This window comes from Saccopteryx leptura, chromosome X (assembly GCF_036850995.1).
Source record: "Saccopteryx leptura isolate mSacLep1 chromosome X, mSacLep1_pri_phased_curated, whole genome shotgun sequence".
Classification (NCBI taxonomy): domain Eukaryota; kingdom Metazoa; phylum Chordata; class Mammalia; order Chiroptera; family Emballonuridae; genus Saccopteryx; species Saccopteryx leptura.
In genome coordinates this window covers 14554453-14577982 of record NC_089516.1, presented here as the reverse complement: position 1 = coordinate 14577982, position 23530 = coordinate 14554453, and the positions used below count along the sequence as shown (strand labels likewise).

Genomic DNA, 23530 nt, shown 5'->3' with positions numbered 1-23530 from the left:
ACAGGTATGGAAAGGACCATTTTCTACTTTAGAGCGGCCCGTGTCTATCCACAAGAGCTCACTGAGCGGTGTTAGGAACTAAACGCTATGAGGGTGGCCACAAGAATAAGCAGGTTGCAGTGTTGTGGCCCTCAAGGAGTTTATAAACCAGGAAAGGAAACAGGCCTCATAAGGTCATAGGTGAATGTCATGGGCACAGATGAACTCGAGTAGGTCACATGCTATGAAAAGGATAAACCTTGAAAACATTATGCTAAGTTAAATAAGACATTACAAAAGGGACAAAAACCGTATCTTCTACTTATATGAGGTGCCTAGACTAGTCAAACTCACAGAGATAGAAAGAATAATAGTCAGGGACTGGGGGTGTGGGGACAAGTGGCGACCTCAGGGTCTCGAACCTAGGTCCTTCCGCTCTATCCACTGTGCCACCGCCTAGTCAGGCTCTTTTGTTAGTTTCCTGTTCATCTTTTTGAACATTGCAAGCTCTGTGGAGGTAAAGCAACACACAGGATTTAAAAACATTACCTTTTTTTTTTCAAACAAAAAAGTGGAGTTAGTGTGTAATGGGTATAGAATTTCACTTATGCAAGATGAAGAGTTCTGGAGATGGATGGCGGTGATGAGACAATGTGAATACACTCAACGCCACTAAACTGTGTACTTAAAATGGCTAGAATGGTAAATTTTGTCATGTGTAGTTTACCATGATTACAAAAAAACAAAACAAAACACTTGAGGAGAGATACTAAATTTTGGTGTAAAATAAAGAACACAAGATTTTGCCTTAAAACAACCTGAATTCTCATCTTTGCATTTCTACTGTGTGGTCTTAGCCAAGCCATTTAACTTCATTAAATGTCCTAACCTATAGGGCAGAGAACATGATTTTTTAAAATTGATTTCAGAGACACAGAGAGAGGGAGATAAGAGAAAAAGAGAGAGAGAGAGAGAGAGAGAGAGAGAGAGAGAGAGAGAGAGAAGCATTCACCTGTTCCACTTAGTTGTACATTTATTGGTTGCTTCCTGTGTGTGTCCTGACCAGCTAAGCTACCCAACTAGGGCCTGGAAATAATTGCTTCTAAGGTTATTGGGAGAATTCAGAGGTATGAAAAAGCCACTTATGTAAAATAAGCAAGTTAATATGCATTAGGGAATAGCATTTATTAAGTGCCTACTATGTGCTTATCTCAGTTTATATACCAAAGTTTGAAGGTATCATCCTTGCAAAGATGAAATGAAGACATGGAGATATAATTTGCCTAAACTGAAAAAGCAGCTGTCTTTCAAACAGCCTCCCTGTTTCCACTCATAGGGAGTTGTGAAATAAAAAGGTGTGGAACTAGGAAGTAGAACAAAATAGAAAGTTAAAAGGTAGAGATGATCAATAGATGCAGAAACTGGTTCTTTTCTTCAAAAAATCATTTTATTTTGAACTAATTTCAAACAAAAGCTTCAAGGAGAATACAAAGAACTCCTTCATACCTTTCATCCAAATTCAATGACTGTTACCACTTTGCCTATCTGCTTTGCTATCTCTCTCTCACGCCCTCTCTGAATCATTTAAGAGTCAGTTTCAACATCATAAGCCTGTATTCTGCCAGAGAGAAATAACTTTCCTCTACCCTCTTGGGTTAATGATTTGGGGCCTACAAATTAAACTAACAAAAGACAGATTAGCAAGAGAAAAAAACATATTGAATTATATACATAGCACAGAAGTTTACAAAGAAATGTGACTGGAGGCGGTTAGAATTTGGGGCTTATCTACCCTCTTAGTAGGGGATAGGGAGATACAGGCCCCTTCTAGGAGAACAAATGACCTCTTAGAATGTGGGAAGGAAAAGGCACTTATGGGAAAACAAATAACTTTTTGGAAAGATAAATGGGCCCTTAGATTAGGTAGGTGGGAGATATATTCTCTAAGATTTTCTTTTATTTATTATTCTTTCTTTCTTTCTTTTTTATTAAGTGAGAGGCAGACAGACAAAATGCTGCATGAGCCCCAACTGGGATCCACCTGGCAAGCCCCCTACAGGGGCAATGGTCTGCCCATCTGGGGCCGCTGCTCTGTTGCTCAGGCAACCTAGCTATTTAAGCGCCTAAGGCGAGGCCACAGAGCCATCCTCAGAGCTCGGGGTCTATTCGCTCCAACAGAGCCATGGCTGCAGGAGAGGAAGAGCAAGAGAAAGAGAGAGAACCGAGAGTGGGAGGGGTGGAGAAGCAGATAGGCGCCCCTCCTGTTTGCCCTGACCGGGAATTGAACCCAGGACATTGACACGCCAGGTCAATGCTCTACCACTGAGCCAACCAACCAGGGACGATAAACATTTTAAAGAAAAAATAATTTAAGCATTCTATTCAATTAAAACACATGAGATACAGTCTCAATACATTGTTTACTGAACTGAAAAAGTATAATTGCCTCATATAAATAAGAATGATTTATCAAATGAGAGAAATTCTACTTATTAAATTTATTCTCTCTAATGCATGTAAATTTATATCTTTTCCAGGCTAGTATAAAATATCATGACTGGTTAATCATTTGGGAATAAAAAAACACAAGATTATATCCCGCCGTGGGATATTTGCCCTGGTCAGATAGTTCATTTGGTTAGAGCGCTGCCCTGAAGCACAGAGGTTGTTGGTTCAATCCCTGGTCAGGGCACAAACAGGAGCAGATCAATGTTCCTCTCAATGTTCCTCTCTCTCTCTCTCTCTCTCCCTTTCATCAATAAATAAAATTAGGAAAAAAAAAGATTATAGTCTGGCCTGTGGTAGCTCATTGGATAAAGCACCAACTTAGAATGCAGAGATCACAGATTCAAAACCACAGGCTTGCCTGGTCAAGGCACATACGAGAAGTAACTACTACAAGTTGATGCTTCCTGCTCCTCCCCCATTTTCTCTCTCTCTCTCTCTCTCTCTCTCTGAATCCTATCTCTAAAATTAGTAAATAAAATCTTAAACAAACAAAAAAGATTATATCCCTACTGTGCACCAACATCAAAATATTTATACATTGCAAGTAGATGAAAGATTTGAATGTTTGAAAAAATAAAATCACAAAATTATTATAAAATTGTATTTATGAAATCTTAAAAAAGACTTTGAAAATATACCATCAAAGGCAAAGATAAGGCAAAGATTGACAGACCATGATATAGAAAAACATAAAAGAATTATATTTTAATAAAGTCTTAATATGATATATTCACATGTAACAAATCAAATGCCAGAGATGAGCATATGATAAAAAGCAATAAGACAATAATCACTCCCATAAAATCTGGACAAAGGATGCAGATAAACTAAAAGAAGACAATGGCCAATACATTTATAAATGTTCAACCTTTTCTATAATCAAGGAAATGCAAGTTAAGATGAGATGCCACTTTTTGCATACCCAATTACCAGAAAATGGGCACAAGTCACTATGGATATATAAAACTCTGTCCACATTTCAATATAGCAATTTTTATTTCAGGCTTATTTCAAGAGTTTCTAGAATTAAACCAAAAAAAAAAAAAGTGAAAGAAACACCCATAGATATGTAAAAAGATTTAGGTATAAGGATATTCCTCATAGATTTGTTTTTAATTTTGTAAAATTAGAAATAATATGGGTTGATTAAATTATGGTATATTTAACATTGCAATATTATATCGCTATAAAATAACGCTAGAATATAAGTAACATTGAAAAATGCTTGTAAAACATTGTCAGGTTGAAAAAACAGCCTACCAGTTCATCGACAATTTGCTTTGATTTAACATGTTTCTTACAATAAAAGTATATTTCTTTTCTAGTAAGAACTGTTTCACTATAAAGGCCAAAATTACATTATATCTCCTTCTCTTCCAATTCTGTACTCCCCAAACTGATTACCAACCTCTTTTTCCTAGATATTTGCATCACACAAGAGCAGTGCCCTGAACGCGAGAGATGAACATGCTGTAAATTGCAAAGTTCTAACCTCCACTGTAGATTTCTGGTGATGCATAAAGCCTAGAAAGAAAATTAGAAGCCATTCAAGATGGAAACAAAGTGGTTGAAAGGGAGGAGAATGCTAGGGATAAAGTCAGAAAGTCAGGGACGTATAGAAGAAGTTATGGTGTAGATAAATGGTTAAATGTTTGCAAACCATTTGTAAAATTGTGAATCCTGGGTGATGAACAGGAGTAGGAAGGTGATTAGTATTGCAGGGAAGTATGGGCAAAGGATGATGATAAAAAAATCTACAAAACAACACATTAAAAAAAAAGTTTAACTCCTTTTCTAAACAAAAAAAATGCAAATGAAAATAAATGTTAAACCCGACCAGGCAGTGGCGCAGTGGATGGAGCGTCGGACTGGGATGCGGAAGGACCCAGGTTCGAGACCCAGAGGTCGCCAGCTTGAGTGCGGGCTCATCTGGTTTGAGCAAAGCTCACCAGCTTGGACCCAAGGTCGCTGGCTCGAGCAAGGGGTTACTCAGTCTGCTGAAGGCCCACAGTCAAGGCACATATGAGAAAGCAATCAATGAACAACTAAGGTGTCAAAACGAAAAACTGATGATGCTTCTCATCTCTCTCTGTTCCTGTCTGTCCCTATCTATCCCTCTCTCTGACTCTATCTCTGTCCCTGTATAAAAAAAAGAAAAAAAGAAAATAAATGTTAAAAAAGCATATTTGGACAGAAAATATCCAGACTGTCCACAGATAGCTTTCTGTTGCCTGACTTAGTCCTCAAAGTCCATCCCACCGTGAATTCGCTTCTATACTGGTTTGTCTTAGTGCATCTTTTAAAGATACCAGATTTAAATGTTTATGTTATTATCAATAAACACACCCATGAACACAGGTTATTTTAAACCAAGTCTTTAGCCAACATCTTAAATATTATGACTTTAGGTTCATTTTGATTGGGAGAAGTTTAAAAGGGTCAAGGCCTGGAGATATTCTGGACAACCAGAGCCAGCTTGAAGACACTGGGACAAGGCATACCAACAGGAGGCAAGATTGAGCACCAGGGTAGGCTGACATGGCAGGAAATTCATGTCATAACTCTGCATTCAGAAAATAAGGAATTTAAGTATATAATAACTGGGGCATGACAGGCACCATGGGATGAACTTTATGTAAACTTCTGTTTACAAACCTTATAAAGAAAAAAGAATTATGACATGTCTATTTTGGAGATAGTTTACTTTATACAGAAAAATGAACCTGAATTTCCTGCCTCTCACCATATACAGAATGGGGCAACAGTAGATTTACAGTTGTTCATGTGGGAAATATAGTAATTATTAATAATTAATACGAGAATAAAGTTTTGCATACTCACAATTGTAAACCTACTTTTGCCCCACCCTGCATTCTATAAATTAAAGATCTCACTATGAAAGTACAAGCTAAAGCAAACAGAAGAAAGTGTGGACTACTATGATTTTCAGATAGGGTAGGACTTTTTTAGTAAACCCAAAAAACACAAAAAATGAATTAAGAAATCAATGGATCTGATTACATCAAACTAAACACCCTTGTTCAACAAAGGACTTCATAAAATTTTCAGATGGGTAATGGACTGGGAAAAATTACTTGCAACATCTAAAATGGATGAGATAGATATTTAGAACATGGGTTGTTCTGTAAACAGTTAATTGGTAAGTATTTTAGGTTATGTGGGCCATATGGCTCAACTCTGCTGCTGTGGGATGAAAGCAGCCCTAGATAATACATAGATGAATGACTGCAACTGGGTGACAATAAACCCGTATTTACAGAAATAGGTGGTAAGCAGGGTTTGGCCTGCAGGCTGTAGTTTGTTAACCTTTAATTAAGAACATTCAATGGATAACCAGGCAGAGGATATCAATAAGCAATTGGCAGAATAAAAAATCTAAATTGCTACACAAGTATATGGATGTGCAACTTTATTAATAATCTGAGAAATACAAATGAAAAAGAATTGCATTTCACACCCACCCAATAGATGTCAGAACATGGAAGTCAGATAAGTTGGTGGGGGAAGGGTGTAGGGAAACAGGGAACCCTCATGCCGTGCGGATGAGTGTCAGTTACAGAGAGCCATTCCGGAGAGCAAGCTGAAGTGCTAAGGGAAATTCAGTATGCCTTTCTGCAATCCACACAAAGGCAAGCTCTTTGATAAAGGGCAGCGGGCAACCTTACGACACATAGACATTTTTTACTTTGTAATTAGATAAAATCTACATTAGCTTTATTTTTCTCATTTCAATGATAAACAAAAACATCATCAAAGACTCATTAGTTTCCAAACCAAATATTATAAACTATTTTCTACCAATGTGCTTTAGACATGAAGAAAATCTTAATATTCTTTTTTTTTTTTTTAAGTGAGAGGAGGGGAGATAGAGAGACTGACTCCCACATGTGCCCCAACCAGGATCAACCTGGCAACCTCCGTGTGGGGCCGATGCTTGAACCAACTGAGCTATCCTCAGTTCCTGAGGCCAATGCTAAGACCAATCTCAAGCCACTGGCTGCAAGAGGGGAAGAGAGAAGGGGGAGAGTGAGGGGGAGAGAAGCAGATGGTTGCTTCTCTTGTGGACCATGACTGGGGATCAAATCCGGGACATTCATATGCCAAAGCCGATGCTCTATCCACTGAGCTAACTGGCCAGGGCCAAAAATCTTAATATTCTTAGTGTCTAATTTCTTTTTATAACTTAGAGTTTAATATCTTTAAGAGGGGAACTGGCTTTATGAGGCCTGATTAATGGAGAGCAAAATTCACATGAATTTAAAAGAAAGTGAGATTACAATTTTATAGGATGCAGAACCAATTACAGGGCTCCAGTCATAGATCCTTCTGGGTTTTCCCTACTCTATGGTGTCAGGAACAATTCAGTAGAAAAATTTGAGAAACAGTAAGCAGGAACAATGATTGAATATCCACCAGTCTTTAGCTAAATAAAACTAAGATATAAGTGTGTTTTTCTCTCTTTAACGGGAAATTGCATAAACAATATAATCTGCTTGGTAATTAGAACTGCAACTTCCTTTAGCTATTTTTCTCTTACCTCCACCCTGAGAATAATCTATTGTATCATTAGATTCTGAAATAGAGGGTTTCCTTTCATTGAATTCATTTGCCATGGTCTGATAAAATAGACAATGGATTACTTAAATTACTTTGGCCTAAACACTAAGAGTAGCTGGCAAATACAGTGATTAAAAAGGCTGTCTCAAAGAAAGTATATCACATGCTTTACCTTAAAAATAAGTTTGTTAGGCCCTGGCCAAGTAGCTCAGTTGGTTAGTGTCACTCTGATATCTTAAGGTTGTGGAATGGATCCCTGGTCAGGGCACATACAAGAACCAACCAACAAATACATAAATGGAAAAACAAATTGATATACTCTGTCTGCAACCCCATCCTTTCCTTCTCTCTCAAATCAATCAATCAATAAATTTAATTAAAAAAAATGTTATTCCACTCTGTCCCAGTGCTTAAAACCACTTCAGAGTTGAAACAGCTATGACATCAAGGAAACATTTTTCTTCCTAGCCTTTTATCACACGCTCATTTAAGGGTCTGAATATATTAGAGCAGGGGTTGGGAACCTTTTTGGCTGAGAGAGCCATGAACGCCACATATTTTAAAATGTAATTCCATGGGAGCCATACAACGAGCTGTGTACATTACGCATTATCCAATAAAAATTTGGTGTTGTCCCGGAGGACAGCTGTGATTGGCTCCGGCCACCCGCAACCATGAACATAAGCAGTAGGAATGAATGGATTGTAATATATGAGAATGTTTTATATTTTTAACATTATTATTTTATTATTAAAGATTTGTCTGCGAGCCAGATGCAGCCATCAAAAGAGCCACATCTGGCTCGCGAGCCATAGGTTCCTGACCCCTGTACCAGAGCATATGAATACCACTGTTTGATTTGTTATTAAAAGAAAAATGGCCTGACCAGGCGGTGGCGCAGTGGATAGAGCATTGGACTGGGATGCTGAGGACCCAGGTTTGAGACCCCGAGCTCACCAGCTTCAGCACGGGTTTATCTGCTTTGAGCAAAGCTCACCAGCTTGGACCCAAGGTCGCTGGCTCGAGCAAGGGGTTACTCAGTCTGCTGAAGGCCCATGGTCAAGGCACATATGAAAAAGCAATCAATGAACAACTAAGGTCTTGCAACGTGCAACGAAAAACTAATGATTGATGCTTCTCATCTCTCTGTTCCTGTCTGTCCCTGTCTGTCTCTGTAAAAAAAAAGAAAAAAAAAAAAAAGAAAAATGGTTTTACATGGAATCACACACTTTAAACAGGTGAACATTATGGTATTTAATTGCATCTCCATAAAGTCACTAATAAAGAAAGGTGGCTTAGAGGTCTAACCTAGGATGGTGCAGTGGATAAAGTGTCAAACTCAGACGCTGAAGTCACTGTTTTGAAACCCTGGGCTTGCCTGGTCAAGGCACATATGAGAGATGATGCTTCCTGCTCCCCCTTTTCTCTCTCTCTCTCTCTCTCCTCTCTAAAATGAATTTTTAAAAAATTTAAAAATTTATAAAAAGGTGAAATAAGCCAGGCAGAAAAAGAAAAATATATGAACTCACTCACTTAAGGAATCCAATGAACAATGTGAACTGAGGAATGGAATTGAGACAGAGGAGGGATCAAAGGGACCAGAGGAAAAGAGGACAGAGGGAAAGGGGATTAGGATAGGATAAACCTGAAGGGAAGGGGAATGCATTCGGGGCAACACTAGAATCTATGTAAATACAATAAATTAAAATCAATGAAAAAATAAAATAAATGTAAAATCTAAAACTAAAATATTTCTAGATGAAAACAGGAAAAATCCCTTTAACCTTAGGTTGGGCCAATAATTTTTAGTTTTAATGCCAGAGCACAATTCATAAAAAAAAAATTATAAAAAGGTGGTTTAGATCAGTGGTTCCCAACCCCCGGTCCATGGACCGGAACCGGTCCATGGGCCATTTGGTACCAGTCCACAGAGAAAGAATAAATACTTACATTATTTCCATTTTATTTATATTTAAGTCTGAACGATGTTTTATTTTTAAAAAATGACCAGATTCCCTCTGTTACATCCATCTTAGACTCACTCTTGACGCTTGTCTCAGTCACATGATACATTTATCCATCCCACCCTAAAGGCCGGTCCGCGAAAATATTTTCTGACATTGAACTGGTCCGTGGCCCAAAACAGGTTGGGGACCACTGGTTTAGATAATCAATTACCTAGTCCAGTAGCTCTTAATTGTAGCACAATGGGGCAGAGGTAAGGAGGAGTGGAATGAGGCCAGCCAATCAGGAGCTGGGCTAGATTTCTGGCCTATTTTATCTGGCCCTCAGTAACCTAGAAAGAGGATGTGTGCATGTGTGCATGGGAGAGAGACAAGCTCTGTGCACACAGGAGGAAGCAGTAGGGCAAAAGGTCAAGGAGAACCAAATGTCAGAATTGAGACAGTTTTCTTTCATGAATATCTAATAACAGACTCACTCAAAGAAGACTTCTGTCAGACACTAATGAAAGGAAACACGGTAGTCCTCTTTCTTCATTCTTAAACAGGCCATTTTCAAAGCAGCAGCGAGAGCACAGGCGTCTGATGGAAAAAAGACTTCTTTCCACAGCCTGTAACAGCTTTCACATGCAGACTGCTTCGGGTGAAACCTGAAAGCTGCTTTTAGAATCAAGAATTTAAAACCACTCAGATCATACTGTATGTAAAGGGGACAATTTTGATAGAAAAGAATACACATATTTTAAAAAAGACAACACACGGATGATGATGAAACGTACAACGCCAGTACACATTTATTTATTTTTTTATTGCTAAACATCAAATGCTAGCAACTAAGATATCTTCAAGTTAAATCCTAATGAATTACAGAACAGTCAAAAGATTTAGAGAAAAAATCTCTGTGCACCATTAGTATTTGGACATTCAATAAATACCATAGGACAAACTGATGACCAAGAGCCACATATCCATGACACACGTTTACAAATTACTGTTAGAACAAACCAAACAATGACCTACAAGAGTGATTATCAAAAGGTCAGGTTTAACTTTGTGTCTTTCCAAACTGAGATGCTGAAAAGAATATACATTCTTTACAGGTTGTAGGTGATTTTAAAAAATCCTCAAAAATGTAAACAATGCAGAGTAGGAACACTGAAAATGAGTTTTGTTGAACAAAGTGACAATACAGAAAGTACACGTTCTTCAAATCCTCAAAATAATTCATTTTTCTAATTGCTGTACAGAAACCAAAATGGATTATTTTCATAAAGATGGTAACACACCAGGGACACACAGACCTTCTGAATTATTTTCTGTTAACAGATATTTACAGTAAAGAGTCAATAGTTTCTATAGCTTACTTAAATAGATACATGCTTTCCTAATCCATAAATAACACTAATCGTCATCCATTCCACCACATTTATTAAGTATTTATGATGTCTCATGCACTGTGGCAGGGCTGCAAAGAGGAGTATGACATGGTCCTTGCTCTACAAGTGTCCACAATCAAGCTGACAAGATAACACGTAACATTTCATTCCTTTCTCACGTGATGAGGCCATTTCTATGCAAATGGACTGATCTGCTTAACACCCTAATAGAGTGGTTCCCAAATCCTGACCCTATGGAGCAACAGACCAAGGTGTTTAAAGGCTACAAGAAAGTGATATTTGGTTGTTGTTTTTCTCCACCCAGAAAAAGAAATTAATGGGAAGGATTTCCTCTATTGTTTCTCAGTTAAAAACAAAAACAACTGACCTGCACATATACATTTTCATTAGTAAACTGCTTAGTTCATGTCATCGAATTAATTATGCAAGTATTTCATGGCATTCCCTAAGTTCTACACAAACAGGTCTGATCATTACTCTGCTAATACACTTTGATCCTGAACGACTGTCTGCATAAAGAACAAGTGCTTTTTTCCTGGGATAAACCAATAATGTGTATGATTTTACTAGTGGTAGTAACTGATGACCTTCAGTCATTAATTAAATGTTAAAATCATGCTCAATACATAATTTGTATAAGAAGGCAGGCAATTGTGTGATAGAATCTAGTTTGTTGAAAATAACTAACAAGTTTTAGTGCCTGAACAGCTTAGCAACTCAATGATTTGAAAAAGATGAAGCCCATGGAATACCCCACTTAGGAAGAAGTTGGCTACAGGACTGTGAGTGTTCCTGAGTGTATGAGAGAAGTACATATTTGTCATCAAAGAAAAGCATGCTCACACACTCCAAGAATGGTGGCCTGCTGCCTTTCCAGACTTCCCAGGGTTGCACCTTCAGCCCAAAGCCCTCAAACTAGGCGGGGCTTCTCAGGGCTTTAGAGTCGGTTCCCAGTCTCAGGCAAACCCATGTTTGAACTCCTGGGTAGCCGTTCTCGCTGTACTACCGAGTCTTCTGTGGACCCACTGAGGTAGCTAAGGGGAAAGATGGAAAGCCAGGACTAGATGTTTTATTGCCCAACACAGAGAAACATGGAAGCTGCTGGTGAAGACAGAGCATAGCTCAGAGCTGAAGGTAGTTGTTTCTTAAAGATAGGAATCCAGAAGCTAGGGCTCAGATAGGCCAGCAGCACAAGAGAAAATGTCTACCCTGGAAGGGTTCCAAGCATCAAAGCTCTGCAGAGAATGGTAACCAGGACTGCAGAGGTCCTGTGTTGTGTCTCGTGATGTCAAAAGCCCCAGCTCAGTTCTGAGGTTCAACCTTAACTGCCGCAGCTTACATGCTGCAAGTGGAAGACACTTCCTGCAGCATGGAAGCCATTCTAAATGTCAAGGCTAAGTATTGCTTTGAGAAAATGCGTGCTCATATCCAAGAGGTAACTTGTGAGGTGAAACTTGTCTTGAGATATTGTAGGCCCTACTTCCTACCTACTTTGTTCACTTAATCGGTCTCATTTGACAAAGATTTTCCCTTTCGTGTCAGTAGATTCTTTTATAGAATTTTATCAATTTAATTGTAATCAGACCTCACTTATCAGAGTACAAAACAATACAACATTAAATTTTAAAATACTTTTCAAACAAGACAAAGGGCAAGAGATATAGGCCAAGAAAATGCTCAGTATTCCACTTGGCCAAAATCTGGACTCATGATACTTTCTTAAGACATCTCCCCCAATTAATTCCACCCAATTCTGTTCTCCTTTAAACTTCTGCAACATCATATGTGGTCACACAAAATGGCTTAACAAGATTCTGCACTTGTTTAAAAGTTGTTCCCTATGCATCTGCAGTTTGTAAGTTCAGTCTCTGAAACTAGAACACAGCCGAGGACTACACCTTGCATTTCCTCTGCTTGTCCCCATCCCCGAGTTTGGCTACTCTGCATATAGGAGGAGATGAAAAGTTGTTGGCTAACATGTAATTTTAAGGGAACACTTTATATTTCATACCAAGTAATGGTTTTCTATATTGCATATTGTAAGTCAGAGATTCCGTCAGATGAGTGTAAATATTACCGTGCTGTAACCATCCAGAGTCCCAGGGTCACGTTGGCAGCCAAAAGCACACTGCCACCAAGCAAGATGAAAAACCCTATCAGATCTCTCACATCATTGTCTCCAATCACTGTGGTAAGGGTAGCATCCAGGAAAGAGTTTAAAATCCACTGTCCATCCAGAGCAAAGCAGGGTACTGCGTTAACAATAGCCAGAGCTCCTGAGAGAGAAATTAGGTACCTGGTTAAAATCAGTTAAGGAGCAGACTATGAGGCCTGGGTGGAAATCACATTTCCAGGAGTCAAAAGAAGGTATTTTACTAGGACTGGATTCAAGATTATAGGTGACTTCCCTTCTTTCTTTCAATCCCTGCGCACCAGTACAGGCCATTTCTTCTTAGGTCTCTACTATTTAAAACAAATAACAGATTATTTTGAGGTTCAAAACCTTGACTAGAAAAATAAAGGCCAACAATTTGTAAGCTAAGGTAATCTATAATAAACTCTTAGAAGGACTGTCTTTCTAATTCTTTAATGATACCATAAGGAACGAAATTTGCAAGGAGTAAGACATAAAAGAAAATTATCTTTTGATCCTGATAAAGTATTACCTTATATTAAAACAAAGATTAACTCCTTGAATTCTATTTTGTGATCATCTACAAAGCTATAATGTACATTTAATGATAATGTAAATAAAACCATTTTACTATCATCTATAAGGTTATAGTGTAAATATGAGTCAGAGCTGCAATCTACAAGGTACAATCTCAATTCTATGCATTTTTAGTAACTGTTCATCTGTTTTCCATTTCATTTTTATGCATATCATTGAGGAAAGAAATTAAAAATATTTAAAAATAGCAAAAAAAAAAACCCTTCAAACAGTTCAGTTTATTTTTAATTTTTTTAATTTAAAAAAAAAATTTTTTTTTCTTTTTCTGAAGCTGGAAACAGGGAGAGACAGTCACAGACTCTCGCATGCGCCCGACCGGGATCCACCCGGCACGCCCACCAGGGGGCGACGCTCTGCCCTACCAGGGCGTCCCTCTGTTGTGACCAGAGCCACTCCACTGCCCGGGGCAGAGGCCAAGGAGCCATCCCCAGCGCCCGGGCCATCCTCGCTCCAATGGAGCCTCGGCTGCGGGAGGGGAAGAGAGAGACAGAGAGGAAGGAGAGGGGGGAGGGGTGGAGAAGCAAACGGGCGCCTCTCCTGTGTGCCCCGGCCGGGAATTGAACCCGGGACTTCTGCACGCCAGGCTGACGCTCTACCACTGAGCCAACTGGCCAGGGCCTTCAGTTTATTTTAATACTACATAACAATCATTTAAAAAATTTCATCTTGTAACTGTGAACATAATAAGCTAAAGAACACAAGAGAGCCTGACCTGTGGTGGTGCAGTGGATGAAGCGTCGACCTGGGAACACTGAGGTCACCGGTTCGAAACCCTGTACTTGTCTGGTCAGGGCATATATGGGAGTTGATGCTTCCTGATCTCCTTCCCCCCCTTTCTCTCTCTCTCCCTCTCTAAAATGAATGAATAGATTTTTAAAAATCTAAAAAAAAAAAAAGAACACAAGAGATTTTGTCTGCCGAACCGCTATTTCTGCACCAGAAACTGGTTTGCCTTCCCTTGTGCATTCAGTTCCTCCATTTGCTCAGGACCACAGGCTCAGAGGAGGCGGAATTCATCACTGTCCTAGGAACTGAAGTTTTCATCCTTCATAATTCAACTCTCAATTTCTATTCTGGGTTCCTTCTCTTGTGTATCCTAAACCTTTCTCCCTCCCTGATCAATCTCTCTCCTCTGACTTCTTCCCTTCTAGATACAATCTGATCTTTCTCAATGTTGAAACCTCTTTTTTAGTTGCTAGTAATTAACTGATATTTTTAAGGTTTATACATCTTAGTTTCTCCCCTATCAACTGTATTCAAGGTAAGACTGATCAAGTCCCAAGTAACACACTTTTAAAACATTTTCACACCAGAAAGGATACTTGACAAATGTCTCCACAACCACAGGCAGATCTATGCTTAGAAAGTTAAAACGTGGGATAAAACTGGTGATGCTCACTAAAAAGAGAAAAATAGGAAGAATGCATATTATTCATAGAGAAACAACAGCATTATGAATTTTACCATATAGTCAAAGGTGGCCTAGGCTATTAGAGGTGGCCTAGGCTATTAAATTGGTTGAGAAAACCCTTCTCAAACATTTTCTGTGGGCTAGCCCCAAATTGACTATATACTAATACAGAGATTGACTTAATAAACACAGAATTTACAACAAGGGACCTTACTCTTTCAAAGAGATATAACTTGAAAATCGCATTAACTACAACTACTATGCCTTTCTTGTCCCGTTTTTTTCTTCACTGCCAAACAAGGATTAAGAATAGAGAATTTTTAAGGTCTTTCACTCTGGATTCCATCGTCTTGCTTTTGTTCCAAACATTTAAAAACTTTCCTGTAATTAGGTAGAACCCACAGTACACATTTCTGAATTACCCTAAGAGGGCACCTTTCTTCCTTTGACGATATGAATATTTGTAACCTAGTCACTTACTGTAAAACTCCAAAATAAGAATGACCCGGGTTGTATCTCAGGATACGACCATGAAGCACGAGAACCTTTTAAAGCAGTGGTCCCCAACTTTTTTTGGGCCACGGACCAGTTTAATGTCAGAAAATATTTTCACGGACCGACCTTTAGGGTGGGATGGATAAATGTATCACGTGACCGAGACAAGCGTCAAGAATGAGTCTTAGACAGATGTAACAGAGATAATCTGGTCATTTTAAAAAAATAAAACATGGTTCAGACTTAAATATAAATAAAACGGAAATAATGTAAGTTACTTATTCTTTCTCTGCGGACTGGTACCAAATGGCCCACGGACCGGTACCAGTCCGTGGCCCATGGGTTGGGGACCACTTTAAAGAGTAATATAAAACCTACATGTCCATCAACTGATCAATGAACAAAGAAAAATATACAATGGAATATTATTTGGCCATGAATATGAAGGCTACAACATGAATGAACCTTGAAAACATTATGCTAAGTGAAAGAAGCTGGTCAGTAAATATTCCAAGTATGTGAAATGTGAAAAACAGACAAATTTGTAGAAACAGAGAGCAGATTAATGGTTGCCAAAGGCTGGGTGGCAGTGGGGAGAAATGAGGAGTGACTGCTTAATGGCAACGAGGTTTCTTTTTGAGGTGAAAATATTCTGGAACTAGATTTTGATAATGACTCTATTAAAAACTACTGAATTGTACACTTCAATCGTGTGAATTGTGTGGGACATAAATTATATTTTAATAAGTTATGAAAAAAGGAACATAAAAATCTTATAATACAAAATGAGTTAGACTATCTGATCTTCAGTCCAGTCCTGTTGCTACTGTTCAAATAATTATGCTGGCCCACTTTTGAAATGATGTTCACATAAAATTCACGTGCCATGCACAAATTACTTTATTATCACACCCCTATAGCGTCTGGCATTCTCTAGGGCATGCTGCTCTTGCCACTGTTTTGGGAGCTGTGATATATTTACTAAACTTTCACCAAATATCTGAGAGATCAGCTCTGTGACTTGGGTATAAATGGTGGAGAAGGAAAAATGCATTACTCTCCAAAGGCAGACATGGGATTCAGCTCCATCTTGCTTTATAAATTCAGATTACTTCCCTACTGCCTACATTTTATTTAATGCTTTAGAATAAGTGAACAACACCTGAAACTAATATGACACCATACACCAATTGTAACTGAAAAATTTTAAAAGCAAGTTAACAAGACTTTGAAAAGTGATCAAATTTATAATAAATAAAACTAATGCAAGGATTTATACTGAGTTCCTACGACTGAGAATACATGTCATCTTACTGATTTCCGAGGCTCTACCACCATAATACTCACCTGTGTAGTGCAGGTGCAGTGGATGTCCTACGTACAGCATATCAATTTGAGGTGGGTGCTTCACTTTTATTAAGCGAGTGTGTGTTTCCAAAGAGGGTATTATACAGAAACTTGAACTTGAACCTTTCTTACAATCTTTATTGGTTCTACAAACTTGGGTGGCTTCAACTGCTTTTCGGGCAGGTAGGCATGTATGCTAGGAATAAAATATTAAGTAGTCAATACTAAAAATGATGAAAAGAAAAACACTAAGTTACAGTTCTTCAATATATTTCATGTCATTCATCATTTTAGGAAAGAAGTTCATATAAAAGCGATGCCATTTATGTGTACCTACTATAAATGAGATTTAAGTATTCTACTTTGTGCAAATAAGATACTGCCACTATAAATTTTTAAAGATTCTCAGATGAAATGTAAATTTTAATAAAATGATACAAAGCAAAAGGGAGACATTTTCATAGATTCTATTTAGCTCTATCTGTTTATCTTATAATAATCATATCAGACAAGCAAGACAGTGTCAGGGACAACTTACCAAACGCTTGTTAAAATGATTTCTGTAGGAAAAGCACACATCTGTAAGGCTCTGATTGTTACAGCATTCAGTTGAACCATCTAGCCGTTTGTATGCTAAAGAGAAATAGTTTATTAGAATCTGTTATATAGAAGTACACTGTAATAAAATTTTCTCTTGAGACAAGAGCAGTAAGTAAAATGCATATGAATTCAGAAACAACTGGAGAATTCAGAGCTCAGCTTGATGGCTACTCACTATAGAGTTTGCTTTTATGTTAAAAAATATGTCCAATTTGAAATTAAGAAGCAGCATTTAGGCCCTGGCCAGTATGCTCAGTGGTAGAGCATCGGCCCAGCATGTGGAAGTCTCAGGTTCGATTCCTGGCCAGGGCACACAGGAGGAGCACCCATCTGTTTCTCCACCCTTCCCCCTCTCCTTCCTCTCTCTCTCTGGCTTCCCCTCCCATAGCCAACGCTCCACTGGAGCAAAGTAAGCCCGGGTGCTGAGGATGGCTCCATGGCCACTGCTGCCTCAGGCGCTGGAATGGCTCTGGTTGCAGCGGAGCAACTTCCCAGATGGGCAGAACATCGCCCCCTAGTGGGCATGCCGGGTGGATCCTGGTCGGGCGCATGTGGGAGTCTGTTTCTCTGCCTTCCCGCTTCTCACTTCAGAAAAAAAAAAAAGCAACATTTACCCGAAGTTAGCTATCTTCATATAACTTGCCCACAAAGCTGGATCTATAGAGTCTCAGTGGGTTTTGCGATAACTCAGACTGGTCAAACAGATATTTAATGAGCCACTATTAGCTGTCCTAATGCCACTGATCCAGTATCACTACTGAGCTCTTGTGCTGTGGTGTTAGCAAAGAGAGTAGGCCAAGAAGGCCCCAGAGGCTCTCATCCTTAAGGATATCACTGTTGTAGCTAACACCCGTCTCAGTTCCAGGCTTACCCTGGCGCTCTCGTCCTGGAACCCAGGCAGCCCAATTTCACCCAGAGCTGTGTACACATCTGCCTGCACACCAAGAATCCAGTTACTATTTTTGGAAGAGGACAGAAACTGTTTATTCTCACAATGAATTTTTTTTTTAAAGAAAGTTTATTTTATTTTTAATTTTTTTAATAAAGATTTTATTTATTCATTATAGAGAGGGGAGAGAGAGAGAGAGAGAAGGGGGGAGGAGCAGAAAGCATCAACTCCCATATGTGCCTTGACCAGGCAAGCCCAGGGTTTTGAACCGGCAACCTCAGCGTTTTCAGGTTGACACTTTATCCACTGTGCCACCACAGGTCAGGCTCCCACAATGAATTTATTTTTTAAAGTTCTTTGGTAGACTGCTTCTCTGCTATCTGGAGCATAAGGAAGCTAAATCATGGACACAGCTGGCACAGAAAAGGATTTCCATGTATTTATTTTGGAAGGTTTCCTGCATTCAGCACATCAAATTTGTAAAGCATACGTTGATGTATGTCAAGGACCAATTAAATTTAGAATCTTATATTCATGCTACCACATGCTTAGATGTGCTGAGGAAGATAGACTGAAGAACCAAGTTTCCAGTACTGCAAAGTTTCCAGTACAAAAAAGCTTTCCTAGTGCAATGTCTTCAAAACACAAGCATGGAAATATTAGTTGATACGTAATGTGATTTTATAAGCACTATATATCTTAGCCAAAGGTTTTTGTTTGTTTTCAAATAGTTATTTTTTAAACTAGATTATTTAAGGAAGATATCTTGCATTGGCCACACTGGATCTCCCCATCCACCGTTGCTCTCTCTCCTTGATCAATACAAAATGAAGAACAAATCAGGTAAAGCAAACTAACAAATGCATCAATTTCTCCTCTGTAATGGTTGACTGTATGGGTAGTTTTGTTAAGTTCTGGGTGACAAATCATATATAAATATCCATTGACCACTTTGATGATGTTCTATACCAGGGGTCCCCAAACTTTTTACACAGGGGGCCAGTTCACTGTCCCTCAGACCGTTGGAGGGCTGCCACATACAGTGCTCCTCTCACTGACCACCAATGAAAGAGGTGCCTCTTCCGGAAGTGCGGCGGTGGGCTGGATAAATGACCTCAGGGGGCCGTAGTTTGGGGATGCCTATTCTATACCATTTGCCTTTGTATTAGTAATCATTTAAAAAATTTACATTGGAAGCTTGATCCCTAACTTTCCTTGGAAGATGGTATATGATATAGAATGCAAGCCAAGAATTTGATATTACTGTTGATACAGCATTGTGGTGACACAAATGCTTAAAGGGGCCAAGAAAATACCAAATAAATGAGGTAGATAGTACATGGAAAAATAGGAAGTGGCGGGGACTGTAATCAATTAGAAAATATATATCATTGTCTAAGAGGTTAGCAGGCAGGCTAAACAACTTAGGGCCCAGTTCAACAGCTCATCCATTTTATTCCAAGAGAAATCAGAAAAATAGACCTTCATGTAAACCCTCTTGAATTTTAAATATTAGCAGCCACTTAGTTCTTTTTTAAATGACAGTGGAAGCCAAACCAAATACATCTGCTCAGGCTGGATTTGGCCTCTAGGCTCCCGCCAAGTTTCAAACTCAGGGTAATGGCTTCTTCCTATGGTGATTATTCCAACTAAAACATAAATCCATGACCATGGCTGTGCTGACAAGATAAAGTATTTCCTGACACGCAGAATTTTCCAATAAAAAGTTAAATATTTTGTTACCATGTGAGAAGTAAACTAGTTCTTGTTTATCAATTTTGAACCTGACCAGGCAGTGGCAGAGTGGATAGAGCATCGGACTGGGATGCAGAAGACCCAGGTTTGAAACCACAAGGTCGCCTGCTTGAGTGCGGGCTCACCAACTTGAGCGCGGGCTCACCAGCTTGAGCGCGGGGTCACTGACTTGGCATGGGATCACAGACATAACCCCATGGTTGCTGGCTTGAGCCCAAAGGTCACTGGCTTGAGGAAGGGTTCACTCGCTCTGCTGTAGCCCTCCCTCCAGTCAAGCCATGTATGAGAAAGCAATCAATGAACAACTAAGGTGCTGCAACGAAAAACTGATGCTTCTCATCTCTCTTCCTTCCTGACTGTCCCTATCTGTCTCTCTCTCTGTCTCTGTCACACACAAAAATATATATTTTTTAAAGTTGTAGGTCTAAAAAATATTTTATTTTAGAATTTTTTCTACTGGGTCAAATTAAAGAACAAGTTACTGAATCAATTTCTTAACATAAGACGAGGAGGCCACAGACAATTTTCACATTAAGGTACTTCTATTAATTACGAGAGGTTTATCCAATTCTGCTATGGAAAGAGCATTCAAGACTGCAACAAGAGGTTCCAGAGGCATTCATGAGTTCAATTTAACTGGATATAAAGATTAGAATTGTCCCTTAAATCTCCTCAGTCTGGAAGACAGGAAAATTTAAGACCAGACCCGTTTCACAATTCCACTACAGGGAGAACGTACATATTCTGAATGTACTCTAAGATGGGCCCTAAGATAGAGAAATCGCCTAGTCTTCAAAGGATATTCTAGACCAGAGGTGATTCTAGAATAAGGTTAGAAAGAGATTTTTCAATCTATAGTTCAAAGTCCCAACTACTTTCTATATCACTAAAATGAACAGAACAATGTTCTTACCCTAGCTTATTAAACACATAAATATAGTTAGAGCTCCAAAACAGGGAGAGGCAAGACTATTTATTCTAAGTTCTACAGTAGACTTTATACCAGCATCACCTAGTAACAAGTAGTTTAAAAATCATAAAACAAACGCACACACACTCCCACTCTCTCTTTACCATTTAGGATAGCAAAGAAACCTTGGCTTATAACTTGACGTTTACAATGGGAAAAGACACATTTCCCCTCAAACATTACAGATTTGGGTATTAAAAACAATCTGGGTATTCAAAACATGTGGGGAAAAAAAAATCCCTGTTGTTTTCTTTTTATTGTCTTAAACTAGGTCGGGAAGGGTCTTTTCTCACTTTAGTTAGATATGTAAGACAGAGTAATATTCCTGTCACCAGGGAGTTATGGGAATATACCCTCACCTCTTCTTAATGGGAACAGGCTTTTCAAGGGGAATGCCCGAGTCTGTATGAATGGAGCAGTTGTATTCAGTACTCAGTATCATTCTTCTTAAAATGTAGTTCAAACACTGGGCTCACTGAGTATAGTCTTTCTTACTCAAGGTAATGCTTTCAGAAAAGAAAAAAGGAATTTTGTTTTATGCATATATGAAATGAACAGTGTTCCTTCAAACTAAAAGAGAGAGGATGCAAACTACTTGTTAGGAAAATAGTCCCCCAAAAAAGCCAGATTAGTAGGTCTTGTCCCGAACTTTTAGTTCCATTCAAATCACTAGGTAGCATACGAACACCCAGCAATCTTGAAAGCAAAGGCTGGAATGAAAACAGGGAAAACGTTCTTGTTTTCTGTTCAGACTGGAAATAGACTGGAGATCTATTTCAGGTGCAAAGGGCTCCAAGGCCTCAGCCGGTGTCCTTGGCCAGGCTTCCTGGAAGGGCACTCTGTCTCCAAGGAACGTATGGAGTAAGCTCCTTAGGCCTGCCCCATGCACCGAGGGCAGAGGCGGGAATCAAACAGCCTTGGCTCTGGTGGTGGCACTCCCAGTTTAGCAGGTGAGTGTTTAAAAGTAAAAAAGGAAAGGATTAATATGGCTTTAGATAAGGAAAGAGTAAAAGAAAAAAAAGTTCCAACAATTTAATAAAATAAAGTAATTTCAGGTAGATTTACCTCATTTCTCTCATTTCTCAGAAATATGTTAGTACAGAGGGTCCTCAGGTTACAACATAGTTCTATTCCTACGACAGGGACGTGACCCGAATTTTGGTGTGAGTCGAAACACACCCTAGCCTGTCACTTACCTATCCTGTCTCTCCCCGTTTCCAGCTTTGGAAAAAAAAAAAAAGTCACCATCTGCTTAAGACATGCTTAAATTTGTGGATGAAATGATAGGATGGATGCCTGGGATATAATTAAATACTCTCCCCAAAAGTGAGGTGCTTGGATAAAAAAGTTGGCAAACTGTTGGTAATTGCTGAGGCCCTAGAAGGCGGCTCAGCGGATAAAGCACCAGCCTGGCATATGGATGTCCTGGGTTCAATCTGCAGTCAGGACACACAGAAGAAGCAACCATCTGCTTCTATCCTTGTTCCTCTCTCCCTTCTTCTCCTCTTCCCCACCCACAGCCAGTGGCTTGATTAATCTGTCGGGCTCAGGTGCTAAAAATAGCTCAGTATTTGAGCATCGGTCCTAGACAGGGTTGCTGGGTGCATCCCTGTCTGGATGCATGAACGAGTCTTCCTCACTTCACTATCTCCCCTCCTCTCACCTAAAAGAAAAAAAAGTTGATAATTGCTGAAGTTGCAAGAAAAGGGCGTAAGTTCATTTATACCACTCTCTTGACTTTTATGTATGTTTAAAAAATGTTTACAATAAAAAGTTCTGGCCCTGGCCGGTTGGCTCAGCGGTAGAGCGTCGGCCTGGCGTGTGGGGGACCCGGGTTCGATTCCCGGCCAGGGCACATAGGAGAAGCGCCCATTTGCTTCTCCACCCCCCCCTCCTTCCTCTCTGTCTCTCTCTTCCCCTCCCGCAGCCAAGGCTCCATTGGAGCAAAGATGGCCCAGGCGCTGGGGATGGCTCCTTGGCCTCTGCCCCAGGCGCTGGAGTGGCTCTGGTCGCGGCAGAGTGACCCCCCAGAGGGGCAGAGCATCGCCCCCTGGTGGGCAGAGCGTCGCCCCTGGTGGGCGTGCCGGGTGGATCCCGGTCGGGCGCATGTGGGAGTCTGTCTGACTGTCTCTCCCCGTTTCCAGCTTCAGAAAAATACAAAAATAAAAAAAATAAAATGCAAAATTACATTTGAAAATAATTTAAAAAATAATTCTAACTACTTTGTCATTGTTGCACACAGCACTTTAGTAAAGTTACTCTTGATTATTAAACATATTTCCTAACCTCAGTAAATGTGGACAAGTATCCAGGGCATTTCTTGATTTAAAGATATAGGTTGTGAGCATAATTTGTATTTTCCAACACTTTCAATAATTTGAGAACCCATAATTTTACATAAATCCTTGAGAAGACTGATCTTTCAGAGCCAAAACATCTCAAAATAAATTTGGCAGCTTTTGAGAATAAACTTGCTTCACCCTGCCACCTGCTACACAGAACAACAAATCTGACTTCAGGGGATATTTTCAGAAGCCAAGATTACTTCCTCTGGATGCCTGCCACATAAAATAATTCTACCTCAAATAGCTCTGGACATGCCATCATCCATACAGCACAGGGATATTTAATTACCGACTTTAGTTAATTGGCTATGGTTGAGCTTGAATGCTGACTTAACCCAAGTTGTTTTTTTTCTCAAGAGTTTATTTAGAAAGTAGCACAATGTAAACAAATTGATGACAAAGAACATACATGTACCTATCTTAAGGGAGCTTAGTCCTATGGTGGCTTATTGCCATATATGGTTACAGTAAAAATGTTTAATAACCAGGATGGCATGAATTATAAGGACACTAGCTTTGATGGTGACACGGCCTATTTTAGCTCTGACTCAGCTCTGCTTACTT

At 39.3% G+C, this 23530-nt stretch overlaps 1 protein-coding gene across 3 annotated transcripts in view; it reads right to left on the bottom strand.

Moving 5' to 3' along the window:
- Positions 1 to 9789: 9789 nt before the first annotated feature.
- Positions 9790 to 23530, bottom strand: part of MBTPS2 (membrane bound transcription factor peptidase, site 2) — a 57588-nt gene continuing 43847 nt past the window's right edge. For 2 of the 3 annotated variants that reach the window (XM_066356557.1, XM_066356560.1), the window contains 4 exons: positions 16946 to 17040; positions 16408 to 16603; positions 14477 to 14552; positions 9790 to 12719 (listed from right to left, as the gene is read on the bottom strand). In XM_066356557.1, coding sequence (XP_066212654.1) covers positions 12497 to 12719; positions 14477 to 14552; positions 16408 to 16603; positions 16946 to 17040 — 590 coding nt within the window. In that variant the 3' untranslated portion in view covers positions 9790 to 12496. Of the gene's footprint in view, positions 12720 to 14464; positions 14553 to 16407; positions 16604 to 16945; positions 17041 to 23530 lie in introns of all 3 variants that reach the window. The other variant, XM_066356558.1, reaches the window with a different exon arrangement.